A 24722-nucleotide genomic window follows, 5' to 3' on the forward strand; every position below is an offset into this window, starting at 1 on the left:
GTCTTTCATTTCAATGACAACGCTCTTCTCTTCTATATTATGCTGCTTCCTTACATGTATATCAGAGAAGGGCAAACTTTAGACCATTCAGAGGCCAGTTCAAGAGAGGAAATGGTGCCTAGTAAGCTTAGAGCTTTATGTAAATATCCTCCAAGCTCCTGTGATGGCTATAAATCACAGAATAGATTCTGAATAGTTCAGAGTGAAATTCTGGTCAAAGCATGAAAACATAGGTCTGGGTCTGAAAAAGAAATCAATAACTTTAGGATAAAGTTCCTAGTGCAAGTGAGATGCCTTTTGGTAAAATATAGGTTAAATAGGTAAGTTAATTTATGTTCATATAAACCTTGGGTAAAAAAAAATATAACCAGTAAAGAGAGACACACCTCTTTCTTCATCCGGTAATATTCATCAATGGCATACTGGTACTTAGGGGTGCTGATACCCAGAAGTGATGCAATCTTCTCTCCAAGAAAGTCACACACTGAGGGTACAAAGTTAAAATAATAAAGAATTCTAAATAAAAACTTGAACTTACAGTACTTAATTTTTAATTCAACAAACATTTACTAATTATTGACTGCACACAGAGTAGCAAATTAGGTGGGAAGAAAAGTAAAAAGCTTAAATAGGACAACTCTACCCACATGGAATTTATTTTCTAATATGAATAACCTTAATACAAGGTAATTGGAAGAGGTAGCACTTGAGTTTTTATTTAGAGGATGGGTAGGGATTCAGTAAGTGGAGGGACGAGGAAGGAATACTAGGTAGGAGAAAATGTTTTTCCAGGGATAACTAGCAATCCATTTTGGCTGCAATGTTCCCTAAGTAATAGGGAACACGTTTGAGCAGAGAAATAGCATGGATCACATGACTTCAAGCTAAAAGAAACCTTTGATCATTTAGCTTAGCACCTTTATTTTATAGATTAGGAGACTAAGGCCCAGGCAAGATTAGATTTATATTTAAGGAAAATTTGTTTGGCAGCAGTGTGAAAGATGGGTGGAATGGGGAGAGTATAGGCAGGAAATTATATTAAGGGGCTGTTGCTATACAGTCTAGTTGGGTGGTAATAAGGACCTATACTAGACTGCTGTCAGTACCAAACAGAAAGGAGGGAGTAGATGGGGATTAAATCCTTAGGACTTTATAACTAGAAATGAGAGGTGGAAGAAGAAATAAAGATAAGAGGAGTTTTGAATATTGGTGACCAGGTAGCACCATTGATTAAGTAAGAAGGAAAAGTAGGTTTAAGGTATGTTGAAGTTGCGATGTTAATGTGACATCCAGGGGGACATGTTGTGGAGGGAGTGGGAAATGTAAACCTCCATGAAGCTTGGGAGAGAGATTACTGCTAGATATTTAGGAGTCATCTGCATGGAAGTGATACTACATGAAGTCATTAGAATGAATGAGATTACTAAGGGAGAAAATATAGTGAGTGTTATAGAAAAGGGCCAGAATAGAACCTTGGAAAAACCTTACCTTAAGGAGTAGCAAGAGGCTGAAGAATCAGTGAAAGAAAAAAAAAAAGGAACAGTTGGGGAAATATGAATAGAACCAGAAGAATGTATTGTCATGGAAGTCAAGAGAAAAGGCAACATCCAAAAGGAAGGGGTAGTCATCAGTTGTCAAATGCAGAGAAATCAAAGAAAGTTTTTCAAAATGATCACTTTTCTAACCTTATCTTGATTTAAATGTAATGTCAATGAAATATAATAGCTGTTAAGCAAGTATAAAGTGAATATAATTTGAATCCAGGAAGAGAAAAACATAATAAGAAGAGCAATAGGGTCAAAATCCAATAAAAAGCAGGTAAGGTTCATAAATGGAATGCCACATGGATATTACAGTACTTTATCAATTCTATAGGCCAATTTAAAAAAAAATACAATAAAACAAGCACTTATTAAATACATTCTATATGCAAGGCAAGAAGGAGGTAGGGAACGCTAACAGCCAAATTAAGTCTGTAGCATATTAAGATCCTTATATGAGGAAAAAGTTATGTTCCTGGCATGGAGACCAGATCATGCAAAGGCTCCAAGATCAAAGATGGATTTCTGTATGTGGGAAGAGTGAGGAGGCCAAGATAGTTAGAATGTAGATTGCTTGAAGGAGAGCTTGATGAAGAGATAGCTTTTTAAAAAAAAAAGTTTGGAAAAAAAGGCTGGAGCCAGACTGTGAAGGGCTTTAAATGCTAAGCTGGGCATTTCTTATTTTACTCTAGTGGAAATGGAAGTCACTGAAGGTTCTTTGGGAGGAGCAGGTTTTAGGAAAATCAGTTGGCCATTGTGTGCATGATGGACTAGAGAGAGAAGAGATCAGAACCAGGGAAACCAATAAATCAATAAACATTTATTAATCACCTACTGTGTGCCAAGCACTGGGCTAGATGCTGGAAATACAAATACAAAAGTGAAAATAGTCTCTGCCCTCAAGAACTTACATTCTACTGAACCAATTAGAAGGAATACTCCAGCTGAGATCAAAAAACAGAAAAATAGATCAACAGGTCAGCCTAGATAAGCAAAAAACAGAAATTATATAGAACAGAAGCCTAGTTTTTGGAAAAACCAAGAGTCTCAGTTAATAAAAGGACTACCTTTTTGATAAGAACTCTTAGGAAAACTGAAAAGTAGGTTGGCAGAAATTAATTTAGACCAAGCACACCATACGCCACTATATATCAAAATGGTTATATGACCTAAATATAATACATCATATCACAAAAACATCAGAAGAGAATACAATCATGTAACTTTCATAATATAGCTAGGGGTAGAATTCTTAAACCAATTAGGGATAGAAGAGATCATAAAAACTAAAATACATAATATTAAAAAGTGTTTAATATAAAGATGGAATCAATAGAGAAATGAAAAAGTAGAAAAATCTTTGCAATCATATATAGCTGAGGAAACTGATATCCAAACTATATAGAAAACTGACAAGAAAACATATCAAGAGACATTCCCCAACAGATAAATGGTTAAAGGATATGAACAGTTTTCAAAATAAGTGCAAACTATAAATTCTCACATAAAAACAAGTTATAAATCACTAAGAGTAAGATAAACATAAACTAAAACAACTCTGAAGTCTTATCTCACACCAAGCTAATTGATGAAGATGACCAAAAAATGGCAATAGTCACTAACGGAGGGGCTATGGGAGGTGAGGAACATGAATGCACTGTTTCTAGAGCTACGAAATAGTTTTGGACGACAGTTTGAAATTATGCAAAGGGATTAAACTTTGCATAATCAACAATCTTACTATTCTATTGGTGAAATGTCCCAAAGATAAAAAACACACACCTACCAGATTGGCTAACATGACAAAACAGAAATATGATAAATGTTGGAGAAGATGTGGGAAAATTGGAACACCAATTTTTTTTTTTGTTGTTTTGTTTTATTGCTTCATTCTCATGGTTCCTCATATTAGTTCTACTTCTTCTTTACATCATGACTAATAGGAAAATATGCTTAATATAAATGTATAAGTAGACCCTATATCAGACTGCATGCTGTCTTGGGGAGGGGGAAGGAAAGGGAGGGGGAGAAAATTTAAAATTCAAAATCTTATGGAAGTGAATGTTGAAAAATAAAAAATAAATTTTTAAGAAAAGAAACAAAAAAAGATACAAAAAAGAAATAAAAAACAGAAACAAAAATCTAATACATATTAAAATATTAATAGTAGCACTCTATGATAGCAAAGAACTGTATAAAAAGTGGGTGCCAATCATTAGGAAATTACTAGAAAGCTATGAGATAATAAATGAAATGGAATATCATTATGTAATAATATGTAATAAGAAATGATGAATAATATAAATTCAGGGAAACATGGGAAGATTTTTTTAAAACATATTCCACATTAGTCATGTTGTGAAAGGAGAATCAGAACAAAAGGGGAAAACCATGAGAAAGAACAAATAAAAGAAAAGGGACAGAAAATAGTATGCTTTGATCTGCATGGAAGACTTTCTTAAATGACACAAAGTAAAATAAGCAATACCAAGAAAGTAATATATACAACCACCAGAATAATATAAATGAAAATATCTGTAAATCAAATTGCATTCTGAATAACTGAAAAATCAATAAAGATCTCAGAGTCAGATAATGAGATATAGGTCCCTCAATCCCCCATTATGGCAGAGAGGTGGGAAGTTACATAATATTATATAAATTTTCAGATACAATCAGTATATTGGGTGTACTTGCTTAATTGTTTTTTCTTTGTCACAAGAAAGGGTTGACAGGTGATATGTTAAGGCAGGGGGCAGCAATAAAACATACCAATGAATCCAAGCAAGAGGCAATAAAGATCTGCATGAGGTTGGTGTCCATGAGTTGAGAGATAAGACAGATGCAAGAAATACTGCAGCCACAGAATTAACAAGATGTGGCAACTGATTAGATGGAGAGAAGTGTGAAAATATGAAGAATGACTCCACTGAGCGAACAGAAGAAAACAAGAGAAGTCTGTAGGAAGGGCAGGTTTAGGGAGTAGGGAAGATGTTGATTTTGAGATGCCTATGGGACCATCTAGGCAGAGATGTCAATCAATCAACAAGCATTTATTAATTGTCTACTATGTTCCAGGTACTGGAGATTCAAAGACAAAATGAAAAAGTCCTTGTCTTCAGAGAATAGTTGACAGTTGATGATGCAGGATTAGAATTCAGGAGACGGATAATGTTGTATGCATAATTTGGGGAGTCATCTTCATAGAGATAGTAACTGAACCTACAAGAGTTAATGAGATTACCAAAATGGAGTTTGGAAAGAAAAGTCAAGAGGGCCCTGAACAGAATCTGATTCTTTCTACAAATATTTGAGATTAAAGAATAAAATATGGATGATGGTTTAGCAAATCAGAATGAAAAGGAACATTTGGAAAGGTAGGAAGAGGACCAAGAGGGTAACAATGTCATGAAAGCCAAGGAAAGAGAAAATATTCAGGAGGAGACAATCAATTATGACAAAAGTAGCTCAGAGGACAAAAAGAATAAGGATTAAGAAAAAGCAAGCAGATTTAACCAGTAAAACATCATTGGAAAATGAGGAAGTGATAGGTGAGACAGAGGTATAGTTTAGCATTTTAAAGCTGTGAAAACAATAGGTAGGAGCTAGAGAAGGGTTGTTTTGATTACATTCCCTTCCTTCCTTCACTCTACCTGTATTGTAGTTTACTAAATCAATGCTGCTATGTCACCTGCTATTCGCAGTACTAAAATTTTAAAGCAATACCTGAAAGTGTTGATGTGGCAGCACGAAGCATGTAAAACCACAAGTAGGGACCCCAGGTAAGTTTTGTCTGCAACAGCAAGAAGTCAAAATAATTTGTAAGAACATTCAACATTGTAACATTTTTACTGTGTATACAGCTGGCAAACCCAAATTAATCATACTTGTTAAGTGGACAGAATATAGAACCACATTGTCTAAAATTTAAGCAAGTTTCTAAAAAGCTTTTTGGAGAGAATTCCAAAGAGAACATTTTACAACTACAAGCACTTGAAAGGAACTCAAAAAATAAACTATTATTTGCACAGCAGAATCCCAAAATGTCAGAGTGGAAAAAAAACTAACCCTTCCTTTAAATTCAGATGGTTTTTTCCCCCCCAAATATACTCCCAATTCAATTATTCAGTGACTGAGTTGAAATTATTTCTTATCTAATTATCTAGACCAGGGCTTCTTTTTTTTTTTTTTGTTAAAGGCAATTGGGGTTAAGTGACTTGCCCAAGGTCACACAGTAATAGTCAAATATTTGGTCTGAGGCCGAATTTGAACTTAGGTCCTCCTGACTTCAGGGCCAGTGCTCTATCCACTGCGCCACCTAGCTGTCCTTCTCGAGACCAGGGCTTCTTCAATTTTTTCCACTGGCAACCCATTCAGAGCTTCTTAAACTGTGGGTTGCGACAATTCCTTCTCAACCATTGTACCTGCCTTTTGGTCATTTCATTGTTTTTAGGTAGCCAGAGAAGCACAAGTTTAGAAATGGAAGGAACCTTGAGAGTTAAATCAAGTCAAATCAACAATCATTTATTAAATGCCTACTATGTGCCAGGCATTGAGCTAAATGCTGAGTTTACAAAGAAAGGAAAAAATAGTTCCTGCTCTCAAAAGGAGCTCACAGTCTAACGGTGGAGATAACATGCAAACAACTATACACAAACAAGGCATTATAGGATAAATTTGAGATAATCTCCAGAGGGAAGGCACAAAACATTACAGAGGACCCAGAAAAACTTTTTGCAGAACATGGAACTTCAGTTAAGACTTGAAGGAAGTCAAGGAAAGGTAGTTGAAACTTCTCACTATATAGATTAGAAAAACTGAGGTCCACATATGGGGGATTTTCTTCTCATCATTGCCTTCTTTGGACTATCAGCCCAGTAATGGAGTCTTTGGTTCAAAAGGTATGAATATTTTAGTCACCTCATTTGCATAACTCCAAACTGTTTTCCAAAATGGCTGTACCATTTCGTAGCTGCACCAACAATGTATTAGTGTACCTATCATTCCACAACACCTCCAGTATTATCATCATTTTTACCTATTTGCAGGGTGTGAAGTGAAACCTCAGGGTTGTTTTTCATTTGTATTTCTCTAATTATTAGTGATTTAGAGTATTCTTTCATGTGGCTGTGAATAAATTCTTTGATCATTTATTGACTGGCAAATTGTTAGTCTTATATATTTTTATTGTTTATAATATCTTGGCTAGCAAAAACTTTAGAGAAATTTGATACAAAGATTTTTACCATTTGATCACTTTTCTTATCCTAGGTACATTTACATTGTCTATGCAGAAGCTTTTCAGTTTCAAGTAATCAAAGTTTTTTTTTTCTTTTGCTTCTATCTAATTCGGTTAAAAATACATCTCTTAACTGTAGCTGTAAGAGGTACACGATCTATTTCTCTTCTAACTTTTTTCTTGCATATTAAATAGTATATTATAATTTATTATTAAATATTGTGGAATATAGTATAAGGTGTTGATTTATGTCTAAGTTTCTGCCAGACTGCTTTCCAGTTTCTATAAAATGGTTTTTTTCATAGGTATCCACTGAGACACCTAGTTGCTAATGTTTGTAACATCAAGGTTTTAAACCTTCATGTCTGGAAAGATGACATTAGCTTCAAGAAAAATAGGGAAGTTGGGAAAAGGGATAGGTTCAGGGAAAAGTACGAGTCCTTTTTTAGATGTGATACCTTCGAGATGTCTACAGGATAACCAGTTCTAAATGTCCACTAGACAGTTGGTAATACAGGACTGGCACTCAGAAGATAGATGAGATAGACATATAGATCTGGGAGTCATATGCATAGAGGTAATTGAATTTATGGGTTCAAATGATTAGATTGTAGGGAGATGAAGAAAGGACCCAGACAGAGAAGCCCATAGTTAAAAGGGAGGGAAAGCACATGTATGCATACACACACATATATACATATCAGAAATATGATGCTGAAAAGCCAGGTCTTTTTTTCAGTAAGTTTGGAGTCACTATAATAACTTTGCAATTTCCTAAAGATGAACCAGCCTGCTCTCCTAGTCAATTTTGGGCTCATCTCACTGTCTATGTACAGTATTTATTTAAGAAAAATATGCTGATGGATGAGCTCTCTACATTAATCAATCTAACTTCACATCAGTATTTGGACATTAGACATTCTTCATCCACTTGGTTTTTCTTCTGAGGATAGTTAGACCAAATTCTTTCAAGTGATTATGAATTTCATTTAGAAGACTCTGCGATATTTCAAACTTTATATAATCAATACATATCTTACACAAACAAGAACATCAAGAGGACTTCACCATCTATGGGAAATTCCTTTTTTTTTTGGGGTAGGCAATGGGGTTAAGTGACTTGCCCAGGGTCACACAGCTAGTAAGTGTTACGTGTCTGAGGCCAGATTTGAACTCAGGTCCTCCTGAATCCAGGGCCAGTGGTCTATCCACTGTGCTACCTAGCTGCCCCAGGAAATTCCTTTTTGACTTGGACTCTGCTCTTCACCCCCATAACAGTGGTAAACACCTATGGCAGACATTTATTTCTGTTTTATGTCTCAACTGATGTTAATAACCATAGGGTTGAGCAAAGTTTTCTCTTATGTAGTTCAAGGAACCTTGTATAACTGTTATGTGTGGGAGAGATGTTGGAAGAGTGATTTTAAGGTAGCACTTCATTCTACTAAATCAACTGCTCTTTTATAATCAACAAATTACAGATAATGGGGGAAACTGTATTCTCTATATCTTTTAGTCAGTTTTGTGATAGTTAAGACTTAGTTTACTATGGAATATTGTTTATTAAAGTCTGTCTTCTAATATACTCATCAAAAATACCTTGATATGTATTTTGATTATCCTCATCAAAAAATTACTGTAAGTGCAAAAGTAGACACAGATAGGTAATTACGGATGTTTTTTCAAGTATCTTTGCCAAATACTGTAATAATGTGCAAGATTTTTCCCCCTATACTTTTGCTACATACCTCTTTTATATACATACATACATACATATATTATATATATATATACACATACACACACACTTTTTTTTTTGGTGAGGCAATCAGTTAAGTGACTTGCCCAGGGTCACACAGCTAGTAAGTTTCAAGTGTCTGAGGTTAGATTTGAACTCATGTCGTCCTGACTCCAAGGCTGGAGCTAGGTGGCACTGAGCCACCTGGCTGCCCCCTCTTTAATATATTTTAAAGTGTCTCTTTCAACATAGCTTAAGATCCCTCAATGCCCTCACAATCTGCCAGCACAGATTATATATATTTGATCTAGTTCAGTTTTTACTTATCTGTTTTCTCCAGTGCCAAATCTATTTCCTCAAGAAGGAAATCAAGGACTGTGATGTTAAAAGAATTCAAACACAGAGGGAGTGGAGGGTTTCCCCATGTCTGATGGTGAGAAAAATTTGTTATAAAAGTGTTCTCCATTTCTTATCCATTAGCTGTTCTTCCTTCCAATGTCATCCTTAAAGAACCATTGGATAACTTGATTTAGTTGGGTGTCTTATTTAAAACTTTTCTTAACATCTAAAGGACTGAAATTTAAAAATAACTCAAAGGACCAAGCCACATCAACTGATGCAGTAATTTTTTTTTCATCCATAAGGCAAAGAGGTAGAGATAATAGGAAGAAAATTTATATTTCAAAGTAAAATTAATTTTCAGTTAACACACCTGGTTTAACACTCCTTCTAGTGTTAAGCTTATTTTCCCTCACATTGCTTTTTGCTGTTATTAGAGACAACGCTACTTGTCACTTTCTACCATTATTTATATGATTTCATAAAAAAAAGTTTATACTCCAAACCAGTGTTGTACTTGGTTGCCATCTTTGTTTTGTGAATATCATTGTTTACTGACTACGGTGATTTTTAGGCTCTTTTGGTCTCATTAAGGCAATTGATTTGTATTAGGTAGACTTCTGATTTGTTATGATTGATGTAAAAGGTCTTTTGTTTAATTGATCTTAATTAATTTAATTAGGTCAAGTCAATAGACCAGCCCAAAAATGCCAGAGGGCTGATGGTAAAACTTGTGATCCAACATCAGAGAAACTAAAGATACAGAATAAGAAATACATTTTCAGACACAATCAATGTGGACATTTGCTTTGCTTGACTATGTGTTTGTTAGAAAGATTTTCTTCTTTTTCCAATGAAGTGGGAGTGAACTGAAGGAAGAAAAACGAGGCTAAGTTTAGGGTAGCCAAAACAAAACAAAACAAAAACAGAGAATCACTGAAGCATTTTTAAATACAAAGAAGAGAACAGAAGGAAGTCTAGAATCACAGGCAAGTAGCACAGCTTTGAAAGTAATATGTTGAATTTATTATATATTTAAAAAGAAAAGCAAGCTCTACATAATAGAGAACCGCAATTTCATGTACCTTTTCTATTCTACTATGTATATAAAAATGCCTATTTTATTTGGTGTCTGTTAAGTTTAATATTAAAAATCAAGCAGATCAGATTGGAGTCATTTTAAACGCACTCCATATCTTTTTTCATTTTGATTTCCTTCAAGTTTTGTATTAGTATCTCCTCTATAAAAAGTTGTCTTACTGTACAGACAGGTATTCAGTTATTCCATATCTATAAAAGTCATATCCTGTGTGGTAAAATACAATCGATTTCAGTTTTTAGATATTAGTATTCACCATATCTAGTGTTTTCTAATTCTTTTCTTGAAAAGTTTTCGTGATATTTAGGCCTGAGGTATCTGTGTAGTAGATAAGACCTTCTCTTCTCTCTCATTCTTTTACTATTGAACCATATGCAGTAGTTATATATCACAACATATTTTCCCCTGTATTCACCTATGCCAACTTTACACTGAAGACTTTAAGGATCAAAGTGTATGTTGATTTAACTGTAGTCTTACAATGATACTCCTGACTTTTTTTTTTTAAACTTCTGCTGCTTCCCACTTTCTCTCCCTGCCCCCACCCAATTGGTCTTCCTTGTAAAATAGCTACAGTCAATCAAAACAAATTAACACTAATCATGTCGGAAAACATATGATTCATTCTACACCTCTAGAAAACCATATCTCTGCTAACAGGCAAGAGGCTTACTTCCTCAGTCTTCAGAAGTCAGGAATAAACATTGCAATAAGAGCTTAACAAGCTCTTCACAGAATTTCTCTACCTCCTCAACATCTGCAACAGAAATACTATGTAAACTATAATTATTTTCACGGTGGTCTTTTGAGAAATACTTATAAGCAATTGTTCCGGGGTGGACATGAATCAGGTCAGCCCCCTAAAGGTTTACAAACAATACTGGGATAAAATGAGACATTCTTAGGTTACTGAACAGTTAAGGAGATATACTTATAGTATATAGTTATAGTATGGTATAGTATAGTATAGTATAATATAGTATAGTATAGTACAGTATAGTATAGTTATAGTAGGTGGATATTCAACAAGGATAGGCATTAAGGACACCTTGGATTGATTCAGCAGTTCAAAGTTTCTTTGCCTGGCCCATTCATGATTAACCAGGTCAGCATTAGAGAAGCCTGGAGTTCCTTGAGATTGTTTTGCCAGACAACTAGGAAGTGATATCAACAGCCTGAACTCATGAGCCAACCAAATCTCAAAAATATTTCAATACCTTTTAGTCTAAATTAAAGTTAGCCTAACTTGTATGAGGACAAGGGTTCTTACCATAGCAATGCAATATAGACTAAATGTCCCATGAAATGATGCTTTTGGTTGCTTCTGGATACACAATACAACCAATTCCTCCAACTCCTTTTATCTCCCTTTCCAAGGAAAACTTGTAAACCCATATTCCACTTAGCTAGTCTAAAAGATGGTCCATGCACTTGCTTCCCTTTTTTTTTTTTTTGCCATTATCACAGTGGTAGCAAAAGGGTAGGGGTCACATAAAACTGAGAAGCATTTCATATTTTTGGCTCATCTATCTGATATTTCATATCAGGCTCATCTTTTGAGTTGTATGACTGTGAAAAAAAATTACCTCTTACTAGCTAAAAGCATTCAGATAAAAAAATGAAAAAACCTCATTCTTCTTAAACTAAAAGGTTTAGAACTTGTAATAAAGTGTTCAGTAGGCAACCTTCTAATGACACTCAGACTATGCTTATTTAACTAGCCAAGAAACTGAGGAATGTCATTATAGGTAGACGGCACTGTTGTTCGATTTTTTTTAGTCATGTCTGATTCTTTCTGCCCCTGTTTGAGGTTTTCTTAACAAAGATAGTGGAAGTAGTTTGCCATTTCCTTCTCCAGCTCATTTTACAGATGACAAAACTGAGGCAAAGTTAAGTGACTTGCCTAGGGTCACAGAGCTAAGTGTCTGAGGCTTGATTTGAACTCAAGAAGATGAGTCCTCCTGATTCCAGGCCCAGAACTCTATCCATTGTGCCACCTAGCTGCCCCAGGCGGGAGGCACAGGTAACTTTTTACAAAGATATTTAAAGTTTTTTGGAACAGAAAGTACTAAGTGGCTTAATTCTATTTAAAATGTATCCTCAGCACTTAGTACAGTGACTGGCACACAGTATACATGTAATGAATATTTATGGAATTACTGAGAAAATGTCACTCACTGAAGAGACAAGGAAATGTACCTTTCTCCTTTGCAGTGGTGTGGGTGTGGAACAAGCAATACACCATCAAACTAAATAGATGTGTTGGTTAGTTTGGCTGAAGTAATGTTTTTTTTTCCCTCTTTCTTTTTTTTATTCCTTGTTACAAGGAATGGTTTGGTGGGGAGGGAGGAGGTATATATTTAGAAAGAAATCAAAGATACCAATAAGAATTTAAAAAATAAGTAAAATTCCACTTATTTAACAAAATTATTTAAGTGATATTAAACCTTAAAGAATTCTAAGAGATGTTTAAAACTGAGCATTATCTTTAAAACAACTAAGAAAGAATAGCAGTATTTTTAGTTAACATATTCCCAACCCCAAAGTCTACATTCAAAACACCATATTTCTAAAAACATTCTGTGTATGTATACTGTTTCAAATTAAACGTAGTTATTTGCAACTCAGAGAGCCCTGAAAAAAATGTGAAGAGATGAATTTAAAATTTAGTAAAAACATTTTAAAATAATTGTTGTAAGGAAGGCAATTCTTTTTAAACATATAAAATGTTACCACTCCACGAGAGGCTCAATGAAATAATATATGTATCTGTATGTACATATGTATGTAAACTTTTCTTGGTAGTAAGCAACTTCTTAATCTGAATTCTGCAAACAAATGGAATTCTGCAAATTACTTAAAGCATGTTCTCCAAGGTAAACCCCAGGTATTTTAACATTTGGTAACAATCACGTAAAGAGTCTGATGATTTTATAAATAGCAGTTCTTGTAAACATCACATAAGTTATGGAAAAAAGGTAAAGGCAAATAAAGTTGTGGAATTTGCATTAAAATTTTTTTATTTATAAAAATTACAATTCATTTTTATTTATAAAACAATTGAGGGTTGGTAAAGCACTTTCTTCAGAATGATCCTATAAAGTGGAATCCTTTGAGAGGTTTGTTCTTGTTTCTTTTTTTCCCATTCCTTTCATCAACAACACAAGCAAAGGAAATAGGAACAGCAGAGGCACATTCTTCTGGTCTAGTATTTCACCATCCTATCAGCTGGGCTGAAAAAATCAAGAAGGTCTTCCTATGGGACATATCAAAAAGTCTCTCAAATGACCATTTTCAAATGGTCTCCCTTCAACAATTCATTATCCTTTTTCTGACCCTTAAGTATAGAAGGTCCCCCCAAACTCTGTCCTGGGCCCTTTTTTTTTCTGTCAAATGCCTTGATAAAACCTAAATAAGCTGTATCTGTAGCTTTACTCATATTGACCATCAACTCTTTAAAAAAAAAAAGCTGTTACCTTATATGATTGGTTCTTTAAAAAAAATTTTTATTTATGCCTTTACAAAAGAAAAACAATCACACAAAAACCAACAGACAAAAATGGCCAGAACTAGCAATGTATGCAACATTCTATTCCCACAGCTCACAACTCACCATTGAGAAAATGTTTCTTCATTTGTTACTCAGGACTAAAACTGGTCATTGCAACTAATCTGAATTTGGCAGTGAGTACTGTTCTTCATCTACACATAGCTAACCATGTCATCTCCTACTAAATAAACTCCATGGGCTCCCTGTCACCTCTAGCAACAAAAGTAAACTCTTGTTTGAACCCAAAGGTTCTTTATAAGCTGGCCCCATCTTAACTTTCCAGACTTATTATGAACATAATATTTGCCTTTGTGCACTCCGCACTGACCATTCCCTGTGCCTAGAATGTTTTCCCTCCTAGCTTCTGCCCTTAAGTGTTCCTAGTCTCCTTCAAGTCTTAACTTGAGCATCACTTTTTTTTAGGAAGAGGCCTTTCCTGGTCCCTCCAGTTGCTTGTGCCTTCCTACTCACGAAGGTGTTTCATATGTGTTTTGCACAAGCTTCTATGTGTCTGGTTTTCTCCTGTTACAGCATAAACTCGTTGAGGACAGGGGTTATTTTGTTTTTGTCTTTCAATTCCTCAGCATCCAACATAGTGCCTGGAGAGAGACCTTGCAAGGAGATGGATACAGAAGCAGGCAAAATCCAGGAAATGGATTAGAGATCCTAACTGAATTCTTTTTGCTCCACTCTTTTCAGGGAGTTCACTACTTGAATGATGTTTTCTACTTTCTGTTCTAAGCCATTTTGTTCTCCTGAAAATTTTTTTCCTCAAGAGCTCTAATTTAATTTTATCTTGCTTCATTTCTTCATATACTCGTAAGAGTCCTGGTGGCCAAGTCAATTATTTTGAGGCTTTACTTGTACTTACAGAGTTCTTTTGGGCTTTTCTAAACTTGCTTTATTTCTTATACAGGAAGATACAGTAGTATTCAGAGTTCTCTTTCATTTACTAACCCCTCCAACCTCGATTCCTGGATTGAGACTTTATACTAGTGCCAGGCTCTGCCCCTTCCACTCTCTCTTTTTTTTTTTAAAGGCAATTGGGGTTAAGTGACTTGCCCAGAGTCACACAGCTACTAAGTGTCAAGTGTTTGGTCTGAGGCCGGATTGAACTAAGGTCCTCCTGACTTCAGGGCTGGTGCTCTATCCACTTCGCCAGCTAGCTGCCGCCTGCTCCTTCCACTCTTAATTGGTATAGGCAAGCCCTGACTGTTCCTGCCCCTACTGTAATACAGATGCTACTTCTTCTGCCACAGACTCACTACAGTTCTGGATGGGGTAGCTGGTTCTTGGCTCTATGCTTCAGCATTGGTTTTGAAAAGGAAACTGGTTTTAGACCTGGGATTAGGCCTCACCCTCTGCTGAAATTCCTGGTTTTTGCCTCTGATTCCTGGTGGCACAATACAGTGCTGGTTTCGGCCTTTTCTCTGCCTCTTCTTCACAGTCACTAAACCAGGAATTGGGCTTGTCCCTAACAGAGGCCCTGAGAAGAGGCTTCAGGCTTTGTGGAGGGTTATGAGGAGCTTCTGCCTCAGCTTCTTATCCTCAATACCTGTACCTTGGCACTGAATACAGAAACCTCATAAATTTTAGGCCTCAAAGTGGGTACTTCTCCCACCCTGCCTCCAGGTTATGAAAGTAGTGTGTTGATGAAAGCTGCCTCTGTCTTTCATAGAGATCCTAACTTAAGGTCTCTGAGAAGGCTCCAAAACATGCATACAAGTCCATGGTGGAGTCCTCTCTATCTCCTGAACAGTGACCTCTCAGGAGCTAACTTTATCTTGCTTTGGGTCTCCCCAAGCCAGAAAAATACAGCTTGCTTCAGGTCCCCTTAGTAAATGCCCTCTAGCCATTCTCTTATGAAGTCCTGGAATGGATGGAGGAACTTTGGTTTTACATATTCATCACTGTCTCATCTGGTATCCTTTTAAAACTTTCCTAGAGAATTTATTAGGGGAGGTGAGTCTACAATCTTTTCCATTATCTTTACCAAAAATCAAGTTATGTTTTTAAAAGCATACTGTAGGCAAATTACCTTTGCTAACAGTGTATAACTTGTTATTTTCCAATATAGTTCTGTGTGTTGGATATTTGACAGTGGTGATTTCTTTCAGTTAATAGGTTGGATTAGATGCAAAGAGATCCCTTCCAAATCTACAATTCTAGATTCTATGAATGTTTTTTTTTTTTTTAATGTTTGTATCCCCAGGGCACATTTGTTGAATTTTAATTCAAGAGAATTATCCAGGACAAAATTTCCTCTATAACTGATTTTACTGACTACCTCTGTTGCCAACTTAGGTGATTTTGTGATAATGTGATTATGTGATTTTGAGGTGATAATCCCTGCCCTGCTAAAAGATGCAGCCTCAGCGAAACACAAATCTCCTAAGGTACCCTGTCAAAATAAGAACAGAAGAGACATAACCAGCCTAAGTATTAATTACTCACCAGTTTCCCAGGCATCTTCTCTATCCTTTTGGGCATTCCCCACCCCAGTAACAATCAGCTCTAGTCTCCACATCCAAACTTCTCACTCTGTCCCCACAATGCCTGGTCCTGCTGAACTCAGAGAAGAACCCAATAAAAACCCACCAGACTTTACTGGTTTTGGTGCCATCCCTTCCACCAAACCCCAGTAGACCTGACCAGTTTTCATTCTCCCTAAATGCCCTTCTTTTTCGAATATGTCCCATCAATAAAGCTGGCTGGTTTGCTTTACTTTTTCTGCCTTGTTGTGTGCTCTATGTTTACCTGTGCTACACTTTGGGATCCCTAATCTTACTGAACCTGTATTAAGACAGGCTGACTTTCTCGTGCTTGTTGTAAACTAGTCTCCCAAAATGACTTCTCTGAAAACAATACACTCATATGTACAAGTTCTAGTATGTTTGATTTGTTGATTATTTGATTTTTTTAAAAAAATTACTTTATAAGTACACCTTAATTTGGTAAAAAACAAAACAAAAACAACTAGTATGACAATCACAATCAGATATGTGATAAACAGGAATGATATTCATACTCAATATAAGCACTCCTTTTCAAAGGAAACTTTTCTCTTCTAACTTGTTCTAGCTTTCTTCCTGCCCTCTCATTTCTTATTTTTGTTTCATCTATATCAAAATACATTCTTAAGATATTATATCCTTCCCTGCACAATGCTACTTTTTCTTTTTTTTTCTCCAATACCTATACTTGTTAAATCAGTATAACTAATACTTAGCATGTCCCTACAAAATATTCTTTGCCCTTGACCCCATTTTCCTACCTCCTTCAAGACCCTGAGCCAGCCATCATCCAGCTTCAATCTCTCTTCCTCTACCTCTCTTCTAGCTTCAATCTTTCCTCCTCTACCTCTCTTCCAGCTTCAATCTCTCCTCTTCTACCTACAAGTGAAATAAATTAAATTTGAGAGGATTCTGGGAAGATGGTAGAGTAGCTCAGAAAATTCCAAGCTCTCCAGATTTCCCCCACAATCAAGATAAAATAATGCCTCAGGGAGAATGGAGATAGGTTAAAAATAAACAAGAATTGGGGCAGAACAGTGGTCCCTCCTGGGACAATTGGAGAAGATCCAAACTTAGTGGTCCCTATGAAACACCTCCAGGCTAGTTTTGCTGAAACAGCAAGTGGCAAGCTCTGGGACTGGCTGTGTTGGGAGATAACCTTGGCTCCAGCCATAGGAACTTTTACCTCCCAGACAGTGTGGGGAGTCAGGCATCTGAGTGGGGGAAGATTGAGGGAACCTTTGCTGATATGGGATGCCAGGCCCAGATGTGCAGCCAAAATGTGGTCCTGGGTAAGAAGGAACCAGGATATGCCCAGTGAGTGAAGAAGCAGTTGGGCAGGGACGCCAGCGGCTGTGGGCACTTAAAAGATGGCGGAGTTCTTGGTTTTGGTTCCAGGTCAGAGGGGAAAACTGAAGGAGAATTTGACGCCAGAGGCACCATTCCCCAAGCCCCAGGACATATCCCAGGTGATTACAATAATAAGCTGCTACTAATAAATTAAAAAAAAAAATGAGCAGGCAAAGGATAAAGGACACAACTATAGAAAGTTACTATGGAAATCAAGAGGACCAGAATTCATCTTTTTTTTGTTTTGTTTTGTTTTTGCTAGACAAGTGACTTATCCAGGGTCACACAGCTAGTGAATGTTATGTGTCCAAGGCCGGATTTGAACTCAGGTCCTCCTGACTCCAAGGCTGGCGCTCTATCCACTTCACCACCTAGCTGCCCCCGGAATTCATCATCAGAAGATGATACTAAAGCAAAAAAGAGCCCCTACTACTCCAAAGAGTAATGTCAAATAGTTACCTGCCCAAAAAGATTCACAGAAGAACTTAAAAAAGACTTTAAAAATCAAATGAGACTGAGGAAAATTTTAAAAAACAAAACAAAACAAAACAAAAAAAACCCCTGACAACAGCAGCAATCCAAGAAAAACAAGAAGATTATGAAAAGAAAGTTAATAACTGGAAAAGGAGATCCAGAATCTTAAGGAAGAAAATGACTCCTTGAAAATTAGAACTGAGCATGGAGAAGCCACTGAATTTATAAGAGACCAAGAAATAATGAAACAAAATATAAATGAAAAAATAGAAGAGAATGTGAAATATCTCATAAGAAAAACAATTGATCTGGAGAACAGATCAAGAAGAAAAAAACATAAGAATAACTGGACTACCTGAAAGCTATGATAAAAAAAAAAAAGTTGATACAACAATACAAGAAATAATTAAAGAAAACTGTCTTGAAGTGTTAGAACAAGAGGGGAAAGTAGAAAAAGAAAAAAAAATTCACCAATCACCACCTCAAAGAGATTCTGTAAGGAAAACCTACAGGAATATCATAGTGAAATTCCGATATCCCCAGCTCAAGGAAAAAATATTACAAGCAACAAGAAAAAAAACAATTCAAACACGGTGGAGCCACAATTAGAATCACCCTAAGACCTAGCAGCAGCAACACTAAAGACTGAAGGTCTTGGAACATTACATACTGAAGAGCAAAAGAACTAGGATTGTGGCTGAAAATATGCCCAGCAAAGTTAAGCATAATCCTGAATAAAGGGAAAAAAGTAGGATATTCAATGAATTGCAAGACTTTCAGGATTTCACTGCAGAAAGACCTGAACTAATTAGAAAATCTGACAGATAACATCCAAGAGAAATATAAGGTACATATGAAAGACTAATTACAAGGGACTCAATAAGGACAGACTGTTTACTTTTTGTATAAGGAAATGTAAAATGTATATGTAAGATTCTAATTAGTAATTAGTTCATAAGAAAGCTTGGAGTAGACATGAGCATGATATGATTCTAAAAAGCAAAGCCATTGAGGGAAAGATAAAAAGAGTAATTTACTTTACACAAATGAGGTGTGAAAGGAAGAACTGACACAGAGGAATTAGACAGAGGAGGAGGACTGGTAGTCCTGGAACCCCATTTTCATGGGGAATGGGTTCAAGAGGGAACAATACATATATATCTAGGAGGGGATAAAAGTCTTCTAAATTCAGAAATAAAAAGCTAAAGGGATGGGGGGGAGGGTAGATTAACAGGAATGGGAGGATAAAGGAGGGATCCTGGAAGGGGGAAGGTTAAGTAATAGGAGGGCAAGGTAGTGGGTAAAGTAAAGGAGTCAGGAGGAACAGGAAATAAGAGATACACACAAGTATAAAAATAAAGATCAGGAGTAGAATTTATTAGGGGAAGAAAAGCGGGGTAGTAATCATGATCTCAGACAAAGTTAAAGCTAAAATAGATTTAATCAAAAGAAAATAATAGGGATACTACACTGTATGTCAGCAATATTAATCAATATTGTTTTAGACTATTTAAAATTACTAGACAGTATAAGGTAGGGCTATTGCTATGGTGTAGGAAATGATGAGTTGGTGGGCTTAGAAAAATATGGAGAGACTCAGACTTATGAAGAAAGAGGTTATCCACCCTCAGAGGAAACAGAAGACAAATACATAAAATACGGTCTTATATAGATGAATACACATGTATACGTCAATATATGGCTATTATTACAGATATTTAAGTACATGTATATGTGTGTATGTGTATATGTATGTATATACATATAAGGGGCTCTTTTTTGCTTTAGTATCATCTTCTGAAGAGTATATATGTGTGTGTATGTTTGTATATATGTATACATGTATGTGTATATTTAAAAAATATATCTACACTTAATTGTAGTCACCTTGGGGGAAGGGAGGAAAAAAAGAACAAAGTAAAAAGTGCACAGCAGAGAACAAAAGAAAACTTACAAGGAAGCAAAGAGAAAGAGAGAGAGAGACAGAGAGAGAGAGAGAGACAGACAGACAGACAGACGGACAGCTCTGAGCACAGTGGGTACTATTTACTATATAGGCTTTCTTGAAATGGAAATTTATTGCTGTATATTTTGAATTCTCTCTTACATTCTGCTATGCACATGGCAATATTTTTTCTTTAATTATTTTGTATTTAAGTTTTAATTATTTAAGTGTATGTTTCTTTTTCTGTTCTTATTGTGTATTTAACTTTTCGTATTTTAGTTAAAAATAATTTTTAAAAAAAGAAAAAGAAAAAAATAAATGTCTAAAGGCTACAATTCTTAAAAAAAAAAAGAAAAGAAAAGAAAGAAATTAAATTCAACAAATATTTATTAAAAGCCTAACATTTTTACAAGGAACTATGCTAGGGACGGTAGATAAAAAGACCAAAATAAAACCTTATTTGCCCTTAGCTTAAAATCTGACGGAGGTTACAAACACTCTTCATTCACATCCTTAAAAATTTTTTAAACTACCTTTTCTCAAGATTCTCTAGAACTTTGCTCCCCTTCATTAATAAACTTTTAGGAAAAAAAATGATCTATACAAAATGACTTCATTTCACTAACACTTTATTCATTCTTTAACCCCCTTACAAATCAGTAGGCTCTTTGAGAAAAGAGACTGTCTTATTTAAACTTTTTACCTCCTTTAACATTACATGCAATAGATTCTTAGTAATTGCTTATTGTATTGTACTGCAACTGGCTTCTTTCATACTAACATAATAGCCAGACACTCTTCAGGATCAGTGGATGCAATGGCTTTTTCCTCTCTACTTACCCTGCTTCACCTCTCTAAGGGCTTTGGTACTGCCAATCACAACTTGTCCTTCCTCATGGTCTATGCCTTACCTCTGATTCTCTCATGTCTCTATACCTAGCTTCTTCCTTTAGTCTCTCAAATGCAGGCATTCCCTTAAAGATGAATTCTTGGCCCTTTTCTCTCTCTTCAGTCCTATAAACTGCCAAAGCTTCAAATGATCACCTCAACACAAATGACTTCCAAATCTATATCTCCATCCAATACTTCTCTCAAACCTCATTTGCAAATGCCCAATGATCACTTCTACGGAGATATCCCATCTAAAAACTGATATGTCTAAAATAAACTTATTTGTCCTTTAAAACCTAACCTATGCCTACCTACCTTATTTCTGTTAACTTCAAAATAATTTTCCCATCACTAAGGAAGGCCTTTTCCCTCTCTCACCCCCATGTTACTAAATCCTATTGGCTCTATTTATAAATAACTTAGGTAAATTCATAAGTCTATTTCATAATTAGGAAGCCTACCTAGGTGAAGCTGCAAGGCACTCTGAGGGAAACCGGGGCAGGCAAATCAAACTACCATCACCACACTTCCTTCAGACTCCAAGGAGATAGCTCAGGACCCTGAACCTAAGGGCGTTAGGAACAGTAGTCCCTCTCAGACCAGACCAGCCCTGAGGTCACATCTGTGGAAGCAACCACACAGTAGATATGCCACCTGGCAACTGCTTCTGCTGATGCTTTTGTAATCATAATTAATAGAGACCCAGAGAAGAAAGTTCTTGCCCCCAGAGGCTTTGGTGCTGTCAAACGGTTCACCATCAGAAACTGGTAAGATTTTATCAGTGGAAATGACATTTTAAAAAATGCATTTTCAGCTTCTCTGCCACTATACCCTCAGGACCATGGGATTTTCCACTTGATCTGAAGCTGAAACCTTCTATATGTGTTGCCTCCCCATTAGAATTCTGAGTTTCATGAGAATAGGGGCTTTATTTTCTATTTATTTCTACAGCACTCTAGTAATTAATAAGTGTTTTTTTCATTCATTCGTTCGTTCAAAATGATTAACAGAAAATAAGTATTCCTAACTCAGGAAGAAAAATTATAAGAATTTTCAGTAGTCTGAAACATCCATAGTTCTTGATTATTAGAGGTGAATAAAATTTCTAGAGAAACTTTAGAGAAACTAGCTTAACTGTATAGTTTACATCTGGAATTGGAAGACACACTAGAGATCATCTACTTTAATGTTTCCCTACCCAAACTACAGAGGACCTGTAAAATAGCGAAAAATCTCTATTTTTGAGTGCACTGCCCTCTGTAGTCCTATCACAGAGGTTCTCTTCACTACTTTTACTTATTTATTTATTTATTTATTTATTTATTTATTTATTTATTTATTTATTTATTTAATTTATTTATTTATTTATTTTTTAGGCAATAGGGGTTAAGTTTCTTGCCCAGGGTCACACAGCTAGTAAGTGTCAAGTGTTTGGTCTGAGGACGGATTTGAACTCTGGTCCTCCTGACTTCAAGGCCGATGTTCTATCCACTTCGCCACCTAGCTGCCCCCTCTTCACTTCAAAGGGTAGGAGTACAGATCTGTTTTTAAGTTTATAAATTTTAAGTACTAAGAATGTTTGGTAGTAAAGGTAAAAATGTCCCACAGATGAGAGCTGGTCCACCATAGCATATATAATTTATTGTTTGGAAATAGCATAGTATAGTTGAAGGTGGGCTGATTTGAAGTCAAATCCATTTTGCCATTTATCAGCTGTGTGACCTCGGGCAAGTCATGTACACTCTAGTCACATGGATTCTCTGGGCCTTCGTTTTCTCATCTGGCTGGACTAGATGGTCTTTATGGACCCTTGCAGCTCTCAATCTATGGTCCAAATGATCCTAAGCGGCCACTTAATTGTGGTAAATTCAGCAATTAATAAAAAGAAAGAAGTCAAGCCTAATTTATCCTGTAACAGTTTCTCTCTCTCTCTTTTTTTTGGTGAGGCAATAGGCGTCAAGTGACTTGACCAGGGTCACATAGCTACTAAGTTTCACGTGTCTGAGCCTGGATTTGAACTCAGGAGGACCCTGGAGTCAGGAGGACTCCAATGCCAGAGCTCTATCTATTGTACAACTAGCTACCCCAATAAAGTAATCTTTTCTTTTTTTGGGGGTGGGGTGGGGTTGGACAAGGCAATAGGGGTTAAGCTGCCCCAGATTCTTTTTTCATATTAATTATTCCTTCATCTCATTTGGAAAAGGCTGAGAGAAGTTCTAGGCTCTTCCTTATAGTACATGACAGTGGAAGAGAGACTTGTTTATTCAGGCTGGTTTATGCTTATTTGGAGAAAGCTTCAGGTGGTACAGTGGATAGAACTGTGGGCCTAGAGTCAGAAAGACCAGCCTCAGATACTACTGGCCTCAATTTCCTCAAATGCAAAACGGGGATAATAATAGCACCTACTTCCCAGCATTACTGAAAGAATCAAATAAAATATTTGTAAAGTGCTTAGCACAATGCCTAGCACATAGTAGGCCCTATGTAAGTGAACTATTTATTCATCATTATTATGTACAAACTTGCAGAGAGACAAAAGGACTGTAAGACCTATTATCTCACATCAAAATATTTATAAACCAAGGAACAGCTTACCATACTTGTTAGCAGAGGGTTTTGTATTACTTGATTTTCCAGTAAGACACTTGAAAAAGAACCTTTGATATTAATATTGCCACTCATAAAGTCTCCACATAATAGGAAGCATATAAAGAAAGGAAGCATACCTTTCAAACAGGTAAGATAACATTAATAACTGACTTTGCAAAATGCTTTATATCCACTTTCTCATTTGAGCCTCATAACAACCTTAAGAACTAAATCAGAGAGGTTTTATTATCTCCATTTTTCAAAGAAGGAAGCCAAAGCTCAGAGAGGTTGCATTACGTTGCCCATGATTGTGTAGTTAAATGTCAGAGCAGGCACTCCAAGTATAGCACTCTATTTACTGTACCAAGCTGCCTCTCAAAATTACATGTACACAGACCTAAGAATATTAATAATGTCATGAACAGTTACAAAATAAATATGAAAATGACTAGTTTTTCTTTCAAAGATCCTTCTACGATATTTATCTGGGCAAAAGACAGGTAATAAAAAAGAAAAAGTAAAAAACCTACCGGATCAATAGTAGGTAAAAGATCTCTTTTCTCCTGACCATCGCTTTCATCTTCATCAGTGCTATATTCTTCCATGGTTTCACCACTGACAAAGTGAATAACTCGTCTTGGAATTTTCTTTTTTTTCCCTATGACACCCAGCTCTACATTTTCAAAGTTTCCATCACAACTCATTTGTACCTGTAACACATTACAGAAAAAAGGTAATTTTGTGTGGGTTTTCTTTTCTCTCCCTCATTTTTGAAACACATGCAAAAAATTTTGCCTAAGAAATTGGAGCCGGAAAGGGCCAAGCTCTCAACCTCCCTGGACACCAGTTTCCTCCTCTGTAAAATTAAGGGACTGAACTAGATGGCTTAAGAGAAAAGACAGTTTGAGCTCTAAATCAATGATTCTATTATCATTTCGCAGACTAAAACCTAGAAAGGTTTTGTGGTTTGCTCAAGGTAACAAAGTCAGTTAGTGTCAGGACCAGTACTGGAAAAGGAAATCAGATCTTCTGACTCTCAGTCTAGGGCTTCTCCCACTCTCCTATTCCTTCTCTCTCAATAACAGGGAAAAAAAAAAAAAGAAAAGAGAAAACCAGAAACTAACTTATTTCAATTGATGATGTAATTTTCATGTTTTTTACAATTAAGAGTAAACAGAATTAAAAAAATAAACTAGAAGGCAATAGGGAAAATATATGAATTTGAGGTCCTACCCAATCACATTCATTAAACACCTACTAAATGCTAGGTGGTAGAGATCCAAAGGTAAGAAGAAAAATAACCCCAGCTTTCAAAGAACTTACTTTCTACTGGGGGTGGGGGGAAGAAAGGAAAGGAGATACAACATGTAAACAAACATATACATGGTAATTTGAGGAGGGAGTGTTCACTACTAGAACACCCCCAGAAGGGAAGTCTAGAGAGGAAAGAAGAG

At 36.0% G+C, this 24722-nt stretch overlaps 1 protein-coding gene and 1 long non-coding RNA gene across 2 annotated transcripts in view; both read right to left on the bottom strand.

Moving 5' to 3' along the window:
- FAM177A1 (family with sequence similarity 177 member A1) overlaps nt 1–24722 on the bottom strand; it is a 48521-nt gene that overhangs the window by 13445 nt on the left and 10354 nt on the right. The window contains 3 exon segments of the mRNA XM_027847449.1: nt 387–484; nt 5268–5334; nt 23799–23978. Coding sequence (XP_027703250.1) covers nt 387–484; nt 5268–5334; nt 23799–23978 — 345 coding nt within the window.
- LOC114032182 lies at nt 12959–16887 on the bottom strand. Its single transcript, XR_003567813.1, has 3 exons — nt 16781–16887; nt 15961–16071; nt 12959–13189 (listed from the first exon to the last, which is right to left on the bottom strand). It is a non-coding gene; the product is annotated as an uncharacterized LOC114032182 (long non-coding RNA).

This window comes from Vombatus ursinus, unplaced genomic scaffold, assembly GCF_900497805.2.
Source record: "Vombatus ursinus unplaced genomic scaffold, bare-nosed wombat genome assembly UNPS02015406.1, whole genome shotgun sequence".
NCBI classification, from domain to species: Eukaryota; Metazoa; Chordata; class Mammalia; order Diprotodontia; family Vombatidae; genus Vombatus; species Vombatus ursinus.